Source organism: Lutjanus erythropterus, chromosome 2 (assembly GCF_056507025.1).
Source record: "Lutjanus erythropterus isolate fLutEry1 chromosome 2, fLutEry1.hap2, whole genome shotgun sequence".
Taxonomy (NCBI): domain Eukaryota; kingdom Metazoa; phylum Chordata; class Actinopteri; order Lutjaniformes; family Lutjanidae; genus Lutjanus; species Lutjanus erythropterus.
The window spans coordinates 40426036-40447762 of NC_139318.1; the positions used below are offsets into that span (position 1 = coordinate 40426036).

The 21727-nt window shown below is 41.0% G+C and overlaps 2 protein-coding genes across 2 annotated transcripts; both read left to right on the forward strand.

Annotated features, from left to right (window-relative positions):
* The first annotated feature begins 672 nt into the window (after positions 1-672).
* On the forward strand, positions 673-12878 carry nol8 (nucleolar protein 8). The gene is made up of 18 exons (XM_084739767.1): positions 673-827; positions 1768-1915; positions 2324-2386; positions 2711-2789; positions 3083-3239; positions 4292-4590; positions 5193-5464; positions 5589-7066; positions 7634-7819; positions 8069-8191; positions 8441-8543; positions 8875-9013; positions 9130-9210; positions 10109-10446; positions 10527-10668; positions 11403-11464; positions 11689-11771; positions 12456-12878. Exons 2-18 carry the CDS (start codon positions 1795-1797, stop codon positions 12513-12515), a joined length of 3786 nt encoding a protein of 1261 aa, XP_084595893.1. The 5' UTR covers positions 673-827; positions 1768-1794; the 3' UTR covers positions 12516-12878.
* Positions 12879-13309: 431 nt separating this feature from the next.
* On the forward strand, positions 13310-20940 carry gpr37l1a (G protein-coupled receptor 37 like 1a). The gene is made up of 2 exons (XM_084739755.1): positions 13310-14272; positions 19779-20940. The coding sequence occupies exons 1-2, from the start codon at positions 13610-13612 to the stop codon at positions 20799-20801; spliced, it is 1686 nt and encodes a 561-aa protein (XP_084595881.1). The 5' UTR covers positions 13310-13609; the 3' UTR covers positions 20802-20940.
* Positions 20941-21727: the final 787 nt, after the last annotated feature.

Below are 21727 nucleotides of genomic sequence, written 5' to 3' on the forward strand. Positions count from 1 at the left end.
AGTGTCTCAGTTATAAAAGAAACACGCTGCCACAAGGTTTAACTCTGGTTACATTAATTTTATTCACAACAGCAACGTTAGTGAAACTCGGCTAGCTAAGATGACGACAATAACTTGAGCAAAATTATACACATGCTAGGTGAAGTTAGACAAGCTGTCATGTCAACTTACCGTATTCGTCTCCGATAAAATGACGAATTAGTTAAATAAATGTTGCTTTAAAATATAAATACGGATAAAAAGAGTTGTTCGTGTAAATCAAAAACTTTTCTCTCGTTTTCGGTTCACCCTGACAACCAAAACAGTTCGGAGCCTCGCGCCCTCTGGACTGTACCACTTTCCACGTGACGGAGGGGGGTGAGAGGCTGTTTATGTGGAGAGAGGCCACATAATATGCCTTTCTGCAGATGAAAATATGGCAAATATCTAGTGTTATGTACTGTTAAAGTATACATCAGCGCGGTATTATTTCTTAGAGGCAAAAAAACAAAAACCTGCCCGAGCTGGAAATTATGATACTCCCCCTACAAAGAAAGCCGTGTCTTTTACCAGATGTTGGTAATCAAGAATTATTAGTACGGAGCAAATCAAGAGAAAAATACGTATTTCTTCATTGATTACTAGTCATCAATAAAACATTTCCACAAATAAATGTACCAGCATCGCGTTCTGGCTTTATTTATATTTTTTAAAGCTGTTGTTGAATCTCACCGTAATTCAACCACAGCGGAACGTTTCGGTTCTGCGGAAACAACTGCGGAAGGGAAAGTCGGCAGGAGCACAGCGCCGGACAGCATTAACGGTAACACAAGCTGGATACATGTGAGGTAAACATTTGTTGGTTTTTCTGTCGACTTATACTTAATCTGTGGTTTGATCGTGACAACTCTTTCAACTCAGTTATAAGAGAATATTTGTAGAGATTATAGTTTATGTGGACTTTGTGTGTCGTGTTTTTTTTAGTTCCCCCAAAGACTCGGTGAAAATCTTCACACTGAGCTGGATGGAGACATTCAAGTCCACTAGTGGTGTTTAAGAGAGGTGTTGATTAAACGTTATGGTCATTTAAAAGACTGTTGTTTGTAGTTGAATCATCACTCACAATGGTTTTGTAAATACAAAGAATACAGATCTCTTCTAGCTGACAGAGAGAGCCAACTTGTTTCAGTGATGAATCCTATAAAGCTAACACTAGTAATGAATCTCAGAGGGCTATGATACAATATATTAAATGAATGACTCCTAGACTTTTGTTGGACTTTTTAGTCCAAAAACCTGAAATAGGAAACAGGTTTTACACACACAGGGATTCCACCCTAGGTATTTTGGTGGCAACTGCCACAATATGTATAGTTAACACTAGAGAAAAGAAAAGGCAAGTTGTGCAAAAGTCAAGAATCAAATGTACACTTCAAATGTGTATTGTGTTGTATGTATATGCATGTATGTTGTAAAAATGTATAGAGCTGTGTAGTGTTTAAAATGAAGAGGATTAAATGTGTTAAATGTTCAGTTTTCAATCTTCTGAGACAAAGAAGCTGCAAATCTTCAGTATGGAGAACCTGAAGTAGGGTGAAAGTTACATATGACAATCTATTATGAAATATCAAAACTGTCATTACACTAATTTCTAGTTAACCAACTGATCATTGATCAAAGTTTTCATTTCTAAGTTGCAAGTTTTTGTACCTCAAACCTTATGGTTGATGAATGGGTAGGCAGTTAAATGGCTGATCCTGATGTTTGCTGTTTGTTTAATGTTTGCAGTGATAGTGTTGTCGTGGATACAGAGCAATGCGGCGGCTGTATGTCGGTGGGTTGAGCCATTCGGTCACCCAGAAGGATCTGAAGGATCGATTTGGAAAGTTTGGAGAGGTGGAGGATGTGGAGCTCCGGACCAGAAGGGATGATGAGGGTGAGGAATCCAGTACACACTGACACTTTGACAGCCACACTGAGAACAGTAACAAAGTTTAATTATTAAATTCCATGTTATGTAATGTTTCTTACATTTTAAGATTGTACACTTGACTGAGATTGTACATAATCCATTAATGTCAACATTTAAAAAAGGCTTCCTCAAGGAAGTTTTCACAGCATAGCTGCTCATAACAACAAATGACACTATTTATGACTGTGTCAAATTGACTGTGATAGATTATCGCTCTGGATTTCTAAACAGATTTGTGTATCACAACCAAACTTTGTTGCAAGACATGCATGCACATACATGGCTGTATGTATTGCAAATTCACACTTGTTTTTGTTCAGAGGTCCTCCTCAGTGACCTGCAGTTGTTCTGACTCTTGCTGTTCCTCTGCAGGTGTTCCTTACAAAACCTTTGGCTACATTAACATCAACATTTCAGATGCTGACCTGAAAAAATGTAAGTGAAGTGAGCTGCTGCATGAACTCAAAAGCCTTGTGTGTTCTGTTTAGAAGAAGTCAGATTTCAAGTGGAACACATCAGCTGCAACCAGTGCAAGAACCCTCAACCTGAACACATCATTCAGCCTTCAAGTCTTATTTTACTTATAACAGGAGAAAATAATACCAGTGTGAGGAGAAAACACACTTCATAGATCACTTTTATCTGGTTTCATGTGAGCGTCAGTCACAGAATTTTTTTCAAACATGATGATTTGTTTTGTGTTAGTGTCCTTTCCCTTGCGTTGAATCATTATTATGAGATTAATGTGTTTCCTTGCAGGTATGACGGTGCTGAATAAGTCTAAATGGAAAGGAGGAACTTTGCAGATTGAAACAGCCAAAGAAAGCTTCCTACATAGGTATGGTCATGTTTACCTCACCACGTAAGTCTTGGGACAGTCTAATATTAATAGAAATATTGCTGCAAGACAAGAGGAAGTTTACATATTAGGGCCATAGCTAACAATTATTTGTATTATCGACCAATCTTATCTTTTCACTGTCAAACAATTTTCAGTGATTCTTCTTACAACAGCAGAACGTAAAATACTCCACCACCCTGAACAACACACTGAAAATCTATGATAGCTAGATAGATGATAGATTCTTCCTGGTCTCAGTGGGTGGTGAGTTAGTGGTATTTGTGTCTCAGGCTGGCTGAGGAGCGACAGGCGGCAGCAGAGCAGCATCTAAAGCAGCCTGCAGCTGAGGACAAGAGACAGAAGATGTTGGATTCTCTGAGCAAAGCCGGCGTGGAAAACTTCACCATGAAGGCTGCTGTGCCGGGGACCGAAGTACCAGGACATAAGGTCGAGTAATCTCAGTCATCTACTGCTTCCTGTTCCAATAAGGACATATGTTATGTTTTTTAACACATAACATAGACAAATATTTTAATAAGAATCGCTTCATTTTTATTGTCAAAATAAACTACATAACAAAAATCGGCTTCTAAATGACCTCAAACATATCTTTGGCATTTATGTTCATTTTCTGACGTAATGCTGCCTTGACAGAAATATGAAGGCACCCTTGTGTTTGTTTACCATAAATTTTCTTATAAATGCTGGTAGTCAAATAATACCAGTGTGGGGATGGGGTCTTAAATTGCAGCCATGGTCAGCAAGAATAGTTAATAAGTAATATTTTAAATAAATAAATTGGAAGCATATCTTGCAAAATCACTGCTGTAATGAGCTGCATTATTGTTTGAGATCAAGCGGGATAACAGCACCTGTGGGTAAACGATATCATGTTGGTTTGCAAAGTGTGGCTAGCATTACATTTCCACAGTACAAATTCCATCAGTACAACAGAGATCTGAGTCATAGTCACTACTCTGCTGCTTAATTCTAGCTTTTACACTTTTCTGTTTTTTCTGACTGACGTTAAGCTGCAGTCTGCAAACACTTATTGTAGATTTTTATTAATTTATTCAATTAAAAGCCTGCAAACAACAGAAAGGCTGGAATACTTTTAATGTGAAAGAATTTGCTGGAACTGTAGAGTTTTGTTCATTGTAGCTTAACACCAATCAGGAAAAACAACAGCATGTTTTTAAAGAAAAGACGCTGAGAATAGCAGAGTGGTGAGTGTGATGTGTTTTTCTACTGATGGAATTGGTGCTTTGGAAAATGTGCAGAATTTATGGAGGGAGTTCTTAGTTTACAATAAGTGAGAAGCAGGTGAAACTGGGTAAAAAGGATGATCTCTGATGTAAAACCCTGGTTATTTCTGCCATTAAGGTAAATAAAGGCCCCCCCGGCCACTATTTGAGATTTTACAGTGATCGTCTGTTGTGTAACACACAGGTTCATGTGTGAGGATGGTGCTGACTGTCTTCTGGGTGTTCTGTTTTCAGGACTGGGTGGTCAGTAAATTTGGACGAGTCCTTCCCGTCATGCAGCTCCGCTGTCAGAAAGGCAGCAGAGCTCGAACCACGAAGTACGACCCGTCCAAATACTGCCACAACATCCGCAGACTGGACCGGTCCACCGCAGACCAGTCCACACCTGTCACCCAGCTCACCTGGGAGCTCCAGGGAGGGGATGATGACATCAGCAAGAAGAGGCGGGGAGAGTTCCCTCCGTTCGAGCCATCAAGACCCAAGAAGAGTCGGACAGACGTGGTCAATTCCCAGAATGCTTTGGCCAAAAGCAGGTAACTACATGATATTTTCTGTTCCTTGTCCTCTCTCCTGGGATTGCCCAAACTTCCCACATGTTGCTGCGCTTCTCTGAAGTCTCAGCTAGTTCCTGACATTCCATGTTTTCATGTTATTTCCAGGATTCTTTAGGGTTCCTAGTTGTTTCTGGGTTTTACTGGTTTCCCAAAACTTACTGCTGGTTGTAGATTGCTAAGAACTTGTTTCTGGGATTCTCAGTTTTAGTTGGTTTGTTGAATTCCCATTAGTTTCAAGTAGCTTCTTTGATTCTCATTAAGAAAAATGTTACATGAACTGATGAATTTATTTGTGTGAAAACATTTTCTTCATTTTTTTGAGCCTCAGCCTCAAATATGTTTTATGTCCAATGTCACAGACAGAATTATATATAAAGGCAACTTTATTAACAATTATTCTGGTGGTACTGATTATATGATCCTTTTCAAATTTTCTTAACAGCTATTTTAGAAAGGTTGTAGTTGTCAAAAATCAAAGTTAACGACTGCAAAGTCTACAATAACGTGATCCTGCCTCTGGGCTCTCCACCAGGTGTTATTCTATATATCAGCCCGTCTCCTCCTTGTTCTCCTTCTCTTAGATTTAAGCAGACCTTAAAGCAGACCGTTGCCTCTGTCAGTCACACTGAGGCTCATCAGTTCACCAATGGATATGAACAACCAGCCAACCACAGACTGGCTCAGAGGAGGGGAGCAGTGACCGACAGTGATATTGATTCAGACGAGGAAATCCGCAGATTGGTGGCAGCTCAGGAGGCCTCCCATGTTGCAATGCGGCAGGAGGCGGATGAGGATAATCTGGAGGTGGTTGGACTCGACTACTTGGTGAAGTCTGAACGCTCTCGTCAGAAAGGTAAGGGACGTGCTTTAAACCCCAATTCCAACAACGAATCCAATGACCAGACAAATACTGTAAAAAAATACACTGTAAAATGTGGCAAACTGTGCAAGAACAAGTTTCTCTTTGGTTATTTCAGGCGGTCCAGATGATGAAGAAGAAAACGACTATGACTCCGCAGACACGGATGAACTCTTCGCCTCCAGGAAACCTCCTCCAGCGCAGGAGAGACTGACTCTGCCCTCTGCAGACCATCTGTCAGCTAACAACACAGACAAGAAGAGAAAGACAAAGACGAAAAGTAAAGCTGGAGAGGAAGAGGACAATTCAGCAGATGATGAAGATCACCTCACCTCCAGGAAACCGTCCTCCATACAGCAGAGAGGGGATTCTGGAAAACAGAGTACAAGTAAGAAGAAGACAGTCCTCCCAGTTCTAAAACCTCCTTCCTCAGAATCAGACAGTGATGATGAGGATGAAGGTGAAGATGAGGAGGAGTTGGAATCAGCTGATGACAGTTCAGATTCTGACTATGAAGCCATGTTTTCTAACGTCACCCGTTTGGAGATCTCCCTAGCTGATCTACAGAGAATAGCTGAAGAATCCCAGGAGACCTCTGAAACTACAACTCCCAGCGGCCCCTCTGAAAAAGAAACTAACCTCCCATCCCGTGCTCCCAAGAAAGGCACCACGCCAGAGGAGATCCTCGCCGCCCTCATGGAGGAGGACAGCAGTGAGGATGAACAGAAGAAGAAAAAGAAAAAAAGAAAGGTCGTCATGTCAATGCCGCTGCCCGCCTTCCAGGGGACGAGAGCTCTGAACGAGGGATCAGAAACGGAGGAGGGTCAGAGGAAACAGAAAGAGGAGGATGAGGAGGGAGGAGGAAGTCAGGTTAAAAAACAGAAGCTGGACTCTGAAGCTCCTCAACTGAACCACAAACCAACAGAGAGCAAAATCAGCAGGGCTGTGAGCTTACAGAAGCACACAGAAACAGAGAAGAAGTCTTTGGAGAGCAGTGAAGACGAGGAGGAAGAAGAAGAAGAGGAGGAGGAGGAAGAGGAAGAGGAAGCGGAAGAGGAGGAAGAAGAAGTAGAAGAGGACATGGCTGCTACAAGAGTTTTAAAAGTGATTCCAAGTAAAGCTGCAGTAAACACTGAGAAATCTGAGACTGGTTCCTCCTCTAGCAGCGATGATGATGATGATGAGGAGGAGGAGGAGGAGGAGGAGGAGGAGGAGGAGGAGGACAAAAAGAAGGCCAGTCAGACTGTTATTACATCTAAAGTTGCAGCAGCAGCTGTACCTTCATCCTCCAGCTCCTCCAGTGAGGAAGACGAGGACGAGGAAGAGACCATTTCTGCCAAAGATGCTGTGAAAGCAGCACCTCCCCCTGCAGCTCAGAGCAGCTCCTCCTCAAGCGAGGAGGAGGAGGAGGAGGAGGAGGAGGAGGAGGAGGAGGAGGAGGAGACAAAGCAGGCTCCTCCCAGGGTGCAGTTAGGAGCTAAGGAGGAAGAGGAGCTGCAGAGGAAGGCCAACATGAGGAGGCTGGCTGCCGTCCAGCAGAGACAGAAAGAGGCTGAAGAACACAAGAAGCTCATCCAGGGAGCTTTAGCCAAACTGGTATGTGTTCAGATCAGACCTTTCAAAGCCAAAACAGGAACAAGTTTAGACTGTTAATGGATGAATTTTAAGATCTTATAAGCCAATTTATTAAGCTGAGATAAGTCTTCTTGGAAACAGTTCCCGGTTACATAAAACTTTGGATTATGTGCTTATGTTTTCCATATTCTTAGAGGAGAAAAACATTGTCATTCCCAGTTTGGCTTTCTTTTTCCTGCATAATCTCTTTGTCCATTTCTGAGAAGATGGCTAAAAGTGACAATAATGCTTTCAAGTAACATTAAAGAATGATGTGAGTGAATTGTAACCACGGTAACTGAAGTGGTGCTGACATGAAAGCCTTCGTATAATCATGTTGGCAAGATGAGTTGTGTTGATGTTGATGTGTTGTTAAGGTTCTGGTAGTACACTGCTTCCACATGTTTAAAATTAAACCTACAATAACTGATTTTTGGCCACTCAAGCAAACATTGACATATTTTAACATTTTTAGTTGATTTTAACATATTTTATATACTTAACGTACATTCAGAGTTGTGTTTAACACAGAATGTTAATGTTCATTAGGATGCTCCGGCAGCAGGAGCAGGGAAACACATCGTCTTTGGCTCTGATGATGACGACGAGGATGACGAAGATAAGCAGCCGACAAAATCAGAGATCACAACGTCAAAGAAGACGCTGTTCCAGGACAGCCAATCAGAGGACGAGGCCACAGGTGATGAGGCCAAGACTGAAACAATAAAAGAAAAGGTGAGTGAGGAGTCACTGATCTATGTCAGCTGGTGTTCAGTTAGTTTGTGTTAGTTATGTAAAATCCCTGTTTATTTCATTATTATTTACCAGTAAAATATTTAATCATGGCAACAATTTTTGCAACTTTCTTATAGAAGTGACAGAAAATCAAACCCTAAAACTCTTGTGGTTTTACTGTATTGTGTGTGTGTGTGTGTGTGTGTGTGTGTGTGTGTGTGTGTGTGTATGTGTGTGTGTGTGTGTCAGTTGCCTCGGAAGCCGTCGGCTCCTCAGCTGTTCGGTGGCAGTGAAGGTGAGGAGGATGATGAAGACGAGGATGGCAGCAGGTTTGACATCAGGCCTCAGTTTGAAGGTCGAGCAGGACAGAAGGTAAGAAAAAAAAAGTTGCTTGTGCTGCTCCACGTTTTATTTAAATTGTTTTAAAATTTAATACATAATCTGGAGAACTGAAATGGCACTGAACTTTAATAGAAATTTAAGGCATGTAAAACGCAAGATGACACAACATGTCTGAACCAGATTTCAAGTCAGTCCAGCCATAATGTTAAGATATTTCGATGGAGGAGCACAGAGCTGCGATTGGACGCCTGCCTCTGATGTCATTTGTTTGTTGTCCAGCTGATGGAGCTGCAGTCTCGCTTCGGGACAGACGAGCGCTTCCGGCTGGACTCTCGCTTCCTTGAGGAGGAGGAGGATGAAGAGGACAAAGAGGAGGAGTCAGGTGAGGCTGTGGGAGAGGGTGTCCTTGGGTCACAGTCAGAAGAAAAGTAGATTAAAACCATGATGAAGAAGGGATACTAGATTATCTGTCCATTCATCTGTCTGTCACAACAATTTGTTTTTATTAATTGATGAAAATGTGAATACGTTTTGTAGTAGCCTTTGTTGTCTTAAGTTTTGTTTATTTTGTTTTTTTCTCATTTTCACTGTATAAAAGCTTCTCTGATAATATTTGTTGTGATGGTTTTTGTCTATAAATTATCAATACCAGTAGTGGATGTCATAAGTTCTTGCACTGAAGTAAAACCTGTGAGCCTCTCTTTTTGATTCAGAGAGTAAGAAGAGTGTGATGGAGGACGACGAGGCTCTGGAGGACGAGAGGAAGAAGAACCTGTCCATCCTGCAGAGCGTCCTTGGCGGCATCCAACAAACCTCCAGCAGCAAGACAGCCGGCAAGGCCAAGACCTTCAGGTCAGACACACACGCACACACACGCGTGCACAGAGTCCGGGACCACAGTCACTTCTGAACTGGATTTGGTATTAAAAAGGAAAATAATAAAAGCAATATAATGTGTGTGTTTGCAGAGACATCTCAGCGCTGCATTATGACCCCAGCAGAGAGGAACACGCTGCATTCGAGACCAAATCCGAAGAAATCAAGGAAAGGTACGAACATGGGAGCATGAATGCGCCGTCTGTACAACCGGCATCAGCTCTGATACTGACATTATTAAGCAGAGACGATGTCGGCCAGATTTGACCAAACCACATTAAAGGTTGAGGCAATATTCTATGTTTATGTTATTGTTAACAAATCCCATGAAAAGGCCAAAACCAACAATGTGTGTCTGTTTCTCAATGCTTGAACTGCCACTGATGATGTAAATGTTTAAAAAAGTCTGACAAATGTATAGTTTAACTATCTAACAAGGCTCAGCAATTTCCTCAAATAGCTGGACACTGTAGATTTTAGCAAACATTACTCAAACACAAGGAAATAATGCATTTTAAAAACTATTTTCAACGATCAATAATGACTCCTATGTATGTATCGGAAAGTTAGAAATTCGTAAAATAAAAAAGTCTCCTAAAATAATTATTTTGAAACTTTTTTTTTTAATAGGCCGTTGTGAGTCCAGCAATGTAGCAGGAGTGTAATGCTTAATTGACGCAAAACTCTTTGACTATTCATGTATTGATGATTTAAGTTTTTTTTTTGGTTTTATTTTGTTTTTGAATTTGAAGAAATTATATTTTTTCATAATTATGGGGTATTTTGTGCAGAATTACTTTCCAAAAACCTCAGTTTAATTAACGGTCGGCGCCTCGTGGCAGACCCTTTACTAATGGGACTGATGATCAAATGTGATCATTGATAGCGACTGAGAATTTTCAGTTGGGCAGATGAGATAATCTAATCTTGTATTAATATTGGTTAAATTTAAAATTAAAACAGAAAAACCACTGAAGTACCCATCCAATCAAAATCAAACCACATCATCTCCTCATTATCAGCTCTGCCTGTACTCTAGTAAAACTGTCATGTGATCTGTCGTCTTCACAGCAAATCGGCCAGGAGGAAGAAGAGGGAAGAGGCTCAGAAACTTCCAGAGGTTTCTAAGGAGATTTACTACGACGTGTCTGGTGACCTGAAGGCCGTGTTTGGTCTGAAGAAGGATGACGACGGTGCTGAAGGAGAAGAAAAGACAGCCTGGGACAAAGAGGAGGAGGAGGAGGAGGAAGAAGAAGAAGAAGAAGAAGAAGAAGGAGGAGAGAAGGATGAACAGCTGACCACACTGTCATCATTCTTCTCAGCTGATCCCGGTGCAGAGAAAGAGGAGTCGTCCGGATTTAAATTCTCCTTCTTCGGAGACGACACAGAAACAGAGAGTAAACAGACAGGTGGGTTATATAGCAGATATTTAACTATCAGGAGGAAGATTTGTTTTCCAAACTTTTAAATCTCTGTTTCTCTCTGCCAGCAGAGTACAAGGTAGAGAGCATCCAGGCGCCAAAGGTGTCATGGCAACAGGACCCACGTTTCCATGACAGCAGCTCAGAGGAAGAAGAGGACGAGGAGGAGGAAGATGAGGAGCAAAGCAACACTGTCGCTAAAACCACAGAGTGAGAAAAATTAAGATTAAATCTTGTTAACTGCTCTGTGTGTGTTGTCTGATGTGATGTCCGACCACATCTGAAATCCATCAGTTTCTGTTTTCACTACAAATTAGTTTGCTAACTGTTTTTTCAATTAATCCATTGTTTTGTCTACAAAATGTCTGAAAATTGGGAAAATGGCTTTTTTCTTATACTTCCAAAGCCAAAGAGGCATCTTAAAATTCTTTTTTTTAAACCAACAATCAGGGCAAAACCTAGTTTAGTCTCATTTATGAAGAAAGGAAAGAAGAAAGAAGAAAAGAAACAAATCCTGACATTTTAGAAACTAGAACCAGTGAATGTTAACATTTTGTGTTTGAAAATGGCCAAAATAATGAATCATTTATCAAAATAGTTAAAGTTTTTGTTGATCAATGAATATATTGATCAAATATTCATTTGAGGATGAGATGCCAAACTGATTCTAGTTAAATTCAACATGCTTTCTCCTACTGACGGTCTTCATGCTGTTGCACTTTGTTTTTCACACAGGAAGTGACAAAAGTAGTTGTGTGAACAAAAAAAAGACCTCAGGACACCAAACAAATCACTGCATTGAGTGGGCGTGATTATCACATTGTCTGTTTCAGAAAGTTACAAAACTCCTCAAATGCAGTGTGTTTGAAGGCAGAATATTTATTCTAAAATCTGTCTCAGTTGAAGTCAAATGTTTGAATGTGTGTTTATGTTGCTGTTTTCAGAGAAGAGACGCCTTCAAAGACAGATCTATTTTTCTTTCACCCTGAAGACAGCAGATTGACAGGTAGGATGGAGACCGTGTGATTTGGTCACACAGCGTAAAGATTAAGGGAAAAGTCTTTTTTGTTTTGTTTTTTTAGCAGCAGGTTAAATCTTCAAATATAATTTGTGTATTAGGTGTCAAAATATTTAGCCAGGTGAAACCAACAATATCGAGAACAAGTGGTTTCATTTAAATTGCTGGTTTTTTTCCCCTGTGTGATCTGAACCCTCTCTTTACTCGATCAGAGGGTCCCAGGTTGTTCTGTCGGACGTCTCACCTGGAGGAGCAGAGGGAGCAGTGGGAGGAGAGGAGGGATGTGCTCAGACAGGTACACATCTGTTTACATGTCATTTTTAACAGGAACATTATCAGAAACGGTCTCACTAAGTTTACACTGCCGGCTATGAAACCAAATTAAAATCTTTATACAGCAGTAAGTTGTTAATGTGTTTGAGTGACTGTTGAAAGAACGTCTTGCAATAGCATTTTTTGGTTAAAAAAAAAATTAACTAATCTATATTATCTGTTAACTAGGAAATGCTAGCAGCTGAAGATAATCAATATGCTCTCTGTGTAACTAAAAGACATTGTCGACTTGCCCAAGCTTGTGTCCAAGTAGCATCTGTGGTCTGAGGGTCGCACCTTTTGATCCACAGCCACTTTGATGCCTTTGTAGTCTTCTTCACATCTACAAATCTTACAGTCTTCCACAAATCTGAATACATGTGGTTTGAGAAACAATTTCTCAACTCTGAAAATAATATAGCTACAATATTGAACCCACCAGTTATTTTTTTCCTTTGGGTTGTACAGAAGCCCACATAAAAAGGCATAAAAAGCCCCCAAAAAATCTTTGAAAAAAGAAAAAGGAGAGAAAAAACTAACAAAAATATAAATAATGATAATAAAGGAATATTATAAAATAATAATAATAATAATAACAATTATGACATCAACATTACAAAATATCGTTATTATCATTAGTACCACCCTGTCCTGTCTGTTTCCACAGGAATATCGCAAGAAACACAAGGACGCCCGGAGGAAACTGAAGTCCTCCCAGAAGAGCTGAGGATTATGGGAAGCGAAGTTGTGTGTTTCAGTTTGCACTCACTGGTCTGGACCTCACAATCAGGAGCTGACAGATTATTTCTCCCTTTTCTCCCTCGGACTGATTTTAAGCAGTGGGTGGAAGACGCACACACATGAAGTCAAAGTTCAAGATCATCAGAGTGTCAGATTTATTTTGTATTTTGATAAATACTGAGAAATAACTTGTGGTCAGAGCTCCCTGTTGAAAAAAAACATCTGGTTTGGTTTTCTCATTAGCTGCCATGGGAGCAAGGCTGCAAATGAACTTGTGGACAGTCGGCAGGAGCAGCCAATCATAGCTTCAGAGAGCCAAACCTTTTATAATAAACAATAAATAAACTAACTTGGGCGGTCCATTCATTTATAAGGGGTCCAAGCAGTGTCACTAACTGCAGACTGCTATTGTCTTTTTTGTGATTATTCTTTCCGTCTTATTTTTCTCTGCTAAAGGTTTTTGTGCAGCAAAAACTGTAAGACAAAAATTCACCAAAATTTGCAGGTAGGATGCAAATTCTACCCACTGCTCAGGCAAAACAAAAAAATGACACGCATCAAATCCGAGTTGAATTATATGATATATGAATTATGTGACTGAAACTGTCCAATACATTACCAGCTTCCGTTTACAAAATGAAGACAATGAAAATGTATTTGTGTAAAGTTTTAGATAATGAAGTGATGATGCAAAACAGCTTTGTCAAAGTAGCTAGAAAAATAAAAGTAAGTATTTAGATTTAAATAGTTAAGATTTTGTAGCATTTCCAAAAACAGGCATCACATTACCACGCGCTCATTATTGCCTTATTTTGAAATTTATGACCGGAAGAAGCTCCCTGCTGTATCCAGTCCGTCTTCATACTGGTCATACTGGTGAATAACAAGTGCAGAAGTGCGCACGAGACTCCAAACTTCTGCATCAGGACCAGTGGGAGTGTGGACTGAGACTAACTGATTTATGGGCATTTTTATTTCAGGAGTCAGACGTTTGTTGCAGCACATGTCTGTGAAGGAGACAGATAACAGGGAACAGTTAGTTCAGCGGTAAAAATAAAAAAAAAAAGAAGAAGAAAAACAATGAGCCCGGTTTTGTTTCTGTTGCTTTTCTTTTTTCTGCGGACCGCGGAGCTCCGTCATGTCCACACCGCCTGGGAGTCTCAGCCCGCCGGGTCCCCGCTGGAGGTGCAGCGGGCGGAGGATGCTGGGACGGAGCAGTCTCTCACCCCTGAAAGGACTTCTCTGGACCGGGTTGAAAGTGGAAAAGTTCGCGACCTGAAGCGAGTCGCCCGCGGAGCCAAAGACAGGAGTTTCGGGAAAAGAGACCCGCACACACCGAGCAGCAGTCACGGCCACCCGCGACGCTACGACGACCCGAGCGGGTACTTCACCACCCCGCGAACGGGTCGGGACTTCTCCGCCCAGCCGGGTAACTCCTCGTCGGGTCACGGGTCGGGACTCCTGAACCCGCTGTTTCCGGTCACGGACGGGTCTTACCTCGCGTACGCCGTCATGCTGCTGGCGCTCGTGCTCTTCGCGGCGGGCATCGTGGGGAACCTCGCGCTCATGTGCATCGTGTGGCACAGCTTCTACCTGAAGAGCGCGTGGAACTGCGTCCTCGCGGGGCTCGCCTTCTGGGACTTCCTCGTGCTCTTCTTCTGCCTGCCCGTGGTGGTCTTCCACGAGCTCACCATGAAGAGGTTGCTAGGAGACCTGTCCTGTCGGCTCGTGCCCTATCTGGAGGTGAGGAGGTAGCAGCAGGTGATGGAACACCTGAAGAATCTGTAAAACTTTTTCACTCAAGTGAAGTTTGATTCCCGAAATTCTACTAAGTCGAAAAGAGTTAAGAAGTAAAGACGAGTTAAATAGTTATAACAAGTTTTATATTATTTAATTATTAATTATAATATTGTTTAATATATTATTATATTATTTAATTCAGTTGGCCGTTTTGATTGAAAATAATTTATTGTAATCCTAGCTTATTATATGTGTATATGTTGATTATATATACATTAAGTGACTTTGAGGACTTTTTATCTTGAAACCTAAAAACAAAAGACAAAATCCTCTCAATTGTGGGTCTGTTGTGTAATGTGCATCTTTGGCACATGAAAAAAAATGCAAGCCCCTGGTTTACACTTTAATACAAAAAATCTACTAATACTTTCACTATAAAATACTATAAAACAACTATAAAACAAATAAAAATAACTTATATAGAGAGTAAAAATATGGACAAATGATTTAAACTAAAATCTTCTTTAAAAAGGTTGACTGAAAAAATAGATTTTTTGTGTATGAAAATGAGCACCTTTCTAAAGCAGTGCTTTAGATAAACAACTGGTTACTATAGCAACAGTTACTGCCTAAATTTTTATTAGTTAACTCTAATGCTGCAACTAAGGATTATTATTCCGGTGATCCTTCTGATTAGTCTATTCTTTTTGTTATTAATTGTTCACTCCTTAAAGTGGGAAAATGGTTAAATGGATCCATCACTCTTTCATCGCCCAAAATCCAAGGTTACCTCTTTAAATGTATTGTTTTGTCCGACCAACTAGTTGTACTCCATATTTCACAGCAGTGGCGCTGAAAATCTTGGGGCAGTACATTAAAAACGGAAAATGTTATTTTATTTACATGAACTTTTATGAAAAATTGATAATTGATTTAAATAAGTTGTACCCAATGAGTCGGTAATGTATTTCTATGAGATATTTTACAACCAGAGAATGGTTGGTGTTTTTGATTGATAAAGCAATAGAGCAGTAAAGAGAAGTCATACATGTCAAACAAACATCTTAATGTGATGATAATTCATCAATCTGCATTCACACTGTCAGTGCTGTTTTTATACCCCGTATTAAACTCATTGTAAATGTTTTCCAGCTTAATTGAGAGACGTCCAGGCTTGTGATGAATGGTCTGTTTGTGTCTTGTTGTTGCTCAGTTTCAGACTCGGAGTCAGAGTCTTTACTTTGAACAAACGTGCTGTTATGGTCTGTTTGGCTTCTTCAGCTGTCTGTTATGAACCATCAGTGGGGGCCGGCGGGGCCCCGCGTGAAGCGACTCTTCTTCTCTAGCTCAAAGACCCAAACAGTGAAAAACAGAAGCAGAGTTATCAGGACCAAGATGTTTTTTTTTAATAGATCCAAAACAAAGTCTCAGTAAGGACAGAGACTAAAACCTTGCCTAAGAAACCTTGGTGAAACAGAAATGTCGGGGTCACTGGTTAGTACATTATTAGAACAAAATATGAGCTTAGGGTGGACCAGCAGCAGTTTAATTTGAGGAGAAGTGTACTTCAGAGGTTTGGGAAGTCTACACCACACATCATAAAACGTTTCTGCACAAGTGCACTTGAATTTAATTCCTGGCAGTATGAAGTAGGCTTGAAAACAACATGGAGACCAGAGCTGCAACAGTCAGTTAATCAGTCTAGTTTTTCCATTAATTATTAGGTTTATAAAATGTAAAAAAAATAAATAAATATGTAAATAGTGGGGATAAATATCCAACGCAGCTTCCCAGAGTCCAAGATGCCATTATAAAATGACTTATTTTATCCAAAACCCAAATATATTCTACAGTCTTCAGTGATTGAAAATATAGAAAAGCAGAAAATCCTCACAATCCTTTTGAGCTTGGGACTAGAGAAAATTTGATATATTTGTCAATTAATCAACCAACCACTGCAGCTCTAATGTAGACTGTCACGGAAAATAAGAAAGGTCCTGATACTTTAATTTATTTCCTTTCCTTTATAGCAAAAATGAAGACAAAACTCTGGGAATCATTTTAAATGTAGTCAGTCATGTTCAATTGATAAGCAGCTGTGTTTTTCCAAATGAATGAACATGAAAGAACAGCTTTCATGGGTTTGGCAGATGCTTTTATTCCACAGTGACTTGACATGAGTTTTTTATATAGTCATGTTATCATATTCACACATTTGTGGTTCAGTGTTTTGCTCAAAGACATTTGAAGATGTGGGCAGGAGGATCTGGGAATCAAACCACCAACCTGAAATCAGTGCTCTACAGCCCCCATTCTCCTCGCAATCATTGATTTGCACAACAGAAGTTTTTAGCACAATAAGACTACATTTATAAGTGATTTATAAATGGTTTAAGTTATTAATTAGTTTGTAAGCACTTTATAAATTATTAATAAGGTCACTACTGGCAAGATTCAGTTCTTGCTTAATACTAATTAATCTTACTAATGGGGATCCTTACTGTAAAGTTTAACATACATCACGAATTCTAGTTATGTAATGTGTTGCTTATTAAGGATTTATACAATCTTAAACTATTGATAAACAGATTATAAACCATTTCTAAGCAATTTATAAGGTTATCGTAAAGTGGTACTGAATATTTTTATTACTGACTGATCTACCTGTTATTTTCACAATTAATTGATTAATTATGTGGTCTATAAAATGTTTTTTTTTTTAGAGTTTATTTCAGTCTGCAAATAGAAATCAGATCATCACGTATAAATCTACAAATTCATGTAAATAAATGCATAGCGTCTTACAGAATAATGGCAGATACTTAAATAATTCAGTCAAACATTATGGTAAAGTAATTTTACGTAATAGCTACAGCAAATAATAATAATTTAAACAACTTCTGGACACTTCCAGATAATTACTGTTTTTTGCATAAGTCAGAAAACTGTGAAAAATATCCATACTAGTTTAAGCTCATGCTTTCAGATGATTTGTTCTTGTGGACCAACAGTCAAAAGAAAACAAATTTTCACTTTACAATATTAAGACAGAGAAAAGCAGGAAATCTTCATATTTGTTATTTTTGTAATGAATGACTTATCAATTATTCTGTAGTCACTGAAGCTTTAAATATAAAATTGACTGTTCGCTTGCCTCTCCAGTCCAAAGGATTATTTAAAAGTGAAATAATTAAGGTAAAAGCTCAGGCAGGCAGGAGCTGAGTTTAGAGGCTGAGTGACTCTCAGAGTAATAATGTGGAGCTCTCACAGCCTCTTGGTTCCTCACTGTTGGACTCTTATTGGCTTCATCAGTCTCCTGTTTGGGCACAGACTCCGCCGGCCTGTGGACTCCTTGTTTTTGTCTCCGTACGCCTACAGAGCTTTAAACCACTGAAGTGGAGTTTTACTAATTCGTAATAACAGCTTGTGTGCAGCAGTCTTTAACAAGGTCAGACTGCCGGCCTCCTCTATTCTCTGCTGCTTCAACTATTTTTATGCTAATTAACGAATGCATTTCTTGTTAATTAATTAACGTTTTTAGCAGTTTGTACTCTGAGTGTTGTATTGAGCAGTGCTGAAAGCGGGTCAGGCTGCCAGCTGCCCCTGTGCTCTGTTAGTTAAACTATTTTCATGCTAATTAGAGCTCTCCGTTAATTATCTTGAGTTGTGTCTTAACTGTTTGAGGTCATTAAGCACCCACAGAGGGAGGACAAGTCTCTGTAATGATAGTCTGTGTTTTTGGCCAAAACCAGCGACTTTAATGTGCATGAGGCACCAATAACTGTCCCCAATCTGTTGGCTGAGGGCTGTTGTATCATAATGGCTCTCTATCCTCATTATTCCCCCTGTGGGTCCTTTTATATCCCTGATTCTGTATTCAAAAGTGGTTTCTTATAATTGTGGTCTTATTGCTGTGGTTCAGGCTAATTCACCTACAGGCCACAGGCATAACAAGACAGAGGAAAGCCTTGAATCTGTTCTTTAAGCAACAAAGCAACCTTGTCTGCTCGATTTAGAAGTCTTGTTTTTGTTCTGAGTTTTGCTAACAGGTCACGTCAGACTTAAATCAGCAGCATGAATGAAAAAAAACCTTGGAAGTAGCTCTGCAATGCTAAAAAAAACAGTTAACCTGACACTCCAGATGGTCTGGGAAGCTGTTCTTGAAAACTGTGCGGAAAAGGGCAGTCACTTTCAAAAACCATTTGGCAGGTGATTGGACAAACCATCTGTCTATCACATCTAACGCAGGCTAAATTTCAACCAATCAAATCACTTCAGAATCGCTTTCATTAATGCTTCTTGCTGTTGTCACACCTAAAACCACGCCTGTAGCTGACTATCCTGGGACGCTGATTAGCTGCACGACTCTCTAGAGTAAGATTATGGATGATTGATATAATAGATTATTGTAAGAACCCTAGTGACTACTAATTGACCCTTTGCTATGCCCCACCTCCAAACAGCTACTGTCCAATCACAGCTTCACAACCGTAACTAGAGCTGTCAAGCTTTCCATTCTTCTACATGCTGAAGGTTGAAGCTGCAAATGTTAGCATGTCCAGCTAACTAACACTAGCTTACTAGCTGCAGTAACTTTACCTCCAGACAAATTAATTAGATGGCACTGCATCTGCATTTGTTCTGTCAGAGGAGGAGGATGTGGGATGATGCAGAATCAGAGTGAGTCAACGATGATGCATCTCACTCTGGCTCGCCATCTCAGGTCTAAGCCAGGTTAGCTTAGCTCTTAAGCCCACTGCACTAATTGAGTCCCTGCGCTTCCTTTTCTCATGTTAATGAATGTATTTCTGTCATCTATCATGTAGATATACCTGCCGTATTTCACCATCCAACCAATGTTTGCTAAGATGTAAGCTAGCTCTGTCTTTTAGCATTAACATTACATCATGCTGTCAGGTAACTTTACATTTACAAATTCACAGGGTTCTTCTTTAAAACATGTCAGATGGAAACATTAAAATGTCAGCTGGAGACAGACCTCTCGGCCCGACTCAAGGAGTTAGCAGCAGCTTACATCAGCTAGCTACACTTATGAAATCTGCTTGAGTCATTATTTTAGCCAACAAACTCCACCACTGTCAGCGAGAAATGAGAAGCTGCTTTTCTCTAAGGATTCAAAGACCTTGTGTTTCAACAATTGCTCCCAATTGCCACCATTATCACTGTAAAGTGCATAAATGCAGTGCAAGAATTGAAAGTTTGGCGGGCTTAGCGACAGTAACTAAGGAGGGTCATGCTTAATGCAGGGTCAATTGCAGATGACTTATTACTATTGAAGGGCCCGCTCTAATAGATTAGGGAACTAAATATATAACAGTTGAGTGCCATGCTGAAGGGAGATCACCACCAACTACAGGATTTCATTCTCAACCTGGCAACCCACTATTTGTAATTAGTGGCTTATAATGGATCTATAAAACAGTTTTCTTCCCATGAAACCTGAACCATTAATCTTCATTTCCCCTCTTCTGTGTCATCTCTCTGTCAGGTGACCTCTCTGGGTGTGGCCACATTCAGCCTCTGCGCTTTGAGTATTGATCGCTTCCACGCAGCCACCGGCCCCGGGTCCCTCCAGACGCCGAAGGTGGAGCCCTGTCAGTCCATCCTGTCCAAGCTGTCCGTCATCTGGGTGGGCTCCATGGTGCTGGCGGCCCCTGAGCTGCTGCTGTGGCAGCTCCTCCAGGAAACCGTCAGCCTGCCGACGCTTCCCACCGAGCTGCAGCAGAGCCAGCCGGGGGGCTCGCTGATGGCCGCCTTCAGGGCAAGGACAGAAAAATTTAAGGTGGACATCTGTGTCCGCGAGCCGTCTGCGGAGCTGCCTGACAGCATCTACTCTCTGGTGCTGACCTACCACGAGGCCCGCATGTGGTGGTTCTTTGGGTGCTACATCTGTCTGCCTCTGCTCTTCACTCTGGCCTGCGACCTGGTGACGAGGCACGTGTTAGCCCAGCGAGTGCCGCAGAAACCCAGTGGTGAAAAGGTGACCAGCAGAAGCTCATCCTCCTCTTCGTCTGCCTCCTCGACGAAGAAGAAGCCGCATGTGAGAGAGCAGAGGCTGCGCTCCACTGTGATGGCGCTCACCATCCTGTACATCACCTGCAACCTGCCTGAGAGCATCTGTAACATCACCCTGGCGTACGTTTCCGCCCACGTGTCCGCCACGCTCCCGGCCCTGGCTCTGCCAGCGCTGGGTCTGATTGGACAGTTCCTGCTGTTCGTGCGTTGCTCGGCAACGCCGGTGTTGCTGTTGTTCCTGTGCCGCTCGCTGGGTCAGGCCTTCATGGACTGCTGCTGCTGCTGCTGTGAAGAGTGCCTCCCCGACGGCAACTCCTCGTCATCCTCATCTGCTTCAACCACCGCCACCTCCAACCTCTCCTCCCCCACATCGCCCTCTCCGTCCTCGCTGTCTCCGTCCAGCAAAGAGGAGACGAAGAGCATGTTGACAACAGAACCAGCAGTCTGCTACGACAGAGCAAAAGACTCTTTAGCAGGCCTCGGGACGCCATGCTGAGGTCCAGAACTGAGTTTGACCACATGTGACTTTAAAGGATTATTCAGGTTTATCTCAACTTGGGTCTTATGTCATAGTTTTGTCCGTCATTTCTATCAGTTAAAAATATACTGAAGTCAACATTTTAATAGTGGAGGTCTGGGCATCTATGTATATCTACATATCTACATCTAGCCAAAAGTATGTGGACATTCCTGTCTCTGTCTTTTTTTCAGGTCCTCCTGGTTTGAATGAAATGAAAGTATATACTAATGCTATAGTATAAAATGATATGTTAGACAAAAGTGTGCTTCCAACTCTGTGTCAACAGGTTGTGTTGGAAATGTTGTGTGAAATGGTTTTCCTAGCTTGGTGGTGAAGAACTTGACTGGCCTGCACAGAGTTCTGACCACAACCCCGTCCAACACCTCTGGGATGAATTGGGACGCTCACTGTCAGCCAGACCTTATCATCCAACATCAGTGCTGGATGCTGGAGGATAATGGGCTGAAGAGTGGATGTTTTTACAGCAGCTGATTAATGGTTTTGGTGTCACGTTCAGCTATCACACACACTATATTGGGGTAATGTTTGGATGTCCATGTACTATTGGGTTTGTCACATACTCCTGCTCGTGTAGTGTATCTGAACCATTTAATCTGGCTATAAAACTAGTTTTACTGAAGGTTAAACTGATTCTACAGTAAATACAGAAGGTCAAAGCAGAAGCGTGGAGTGGGTCTGTAAACTTTGTTGTCTCTTTCAGATTTAGTTTGTCTAACCTTCTGATTTGTTTCCAGTCTGTCTCATTGTTAAGTTTGAAGTCCCTGTTTTCTCAGATCTCAGCGACTAACTTGTTGAGTACGGTGTTTTTACTACTGATAAAAATGATGGACAGAACTAACAAATTAAAACCCAAGTTGTAATAAATTGGAATACTCCTTAAA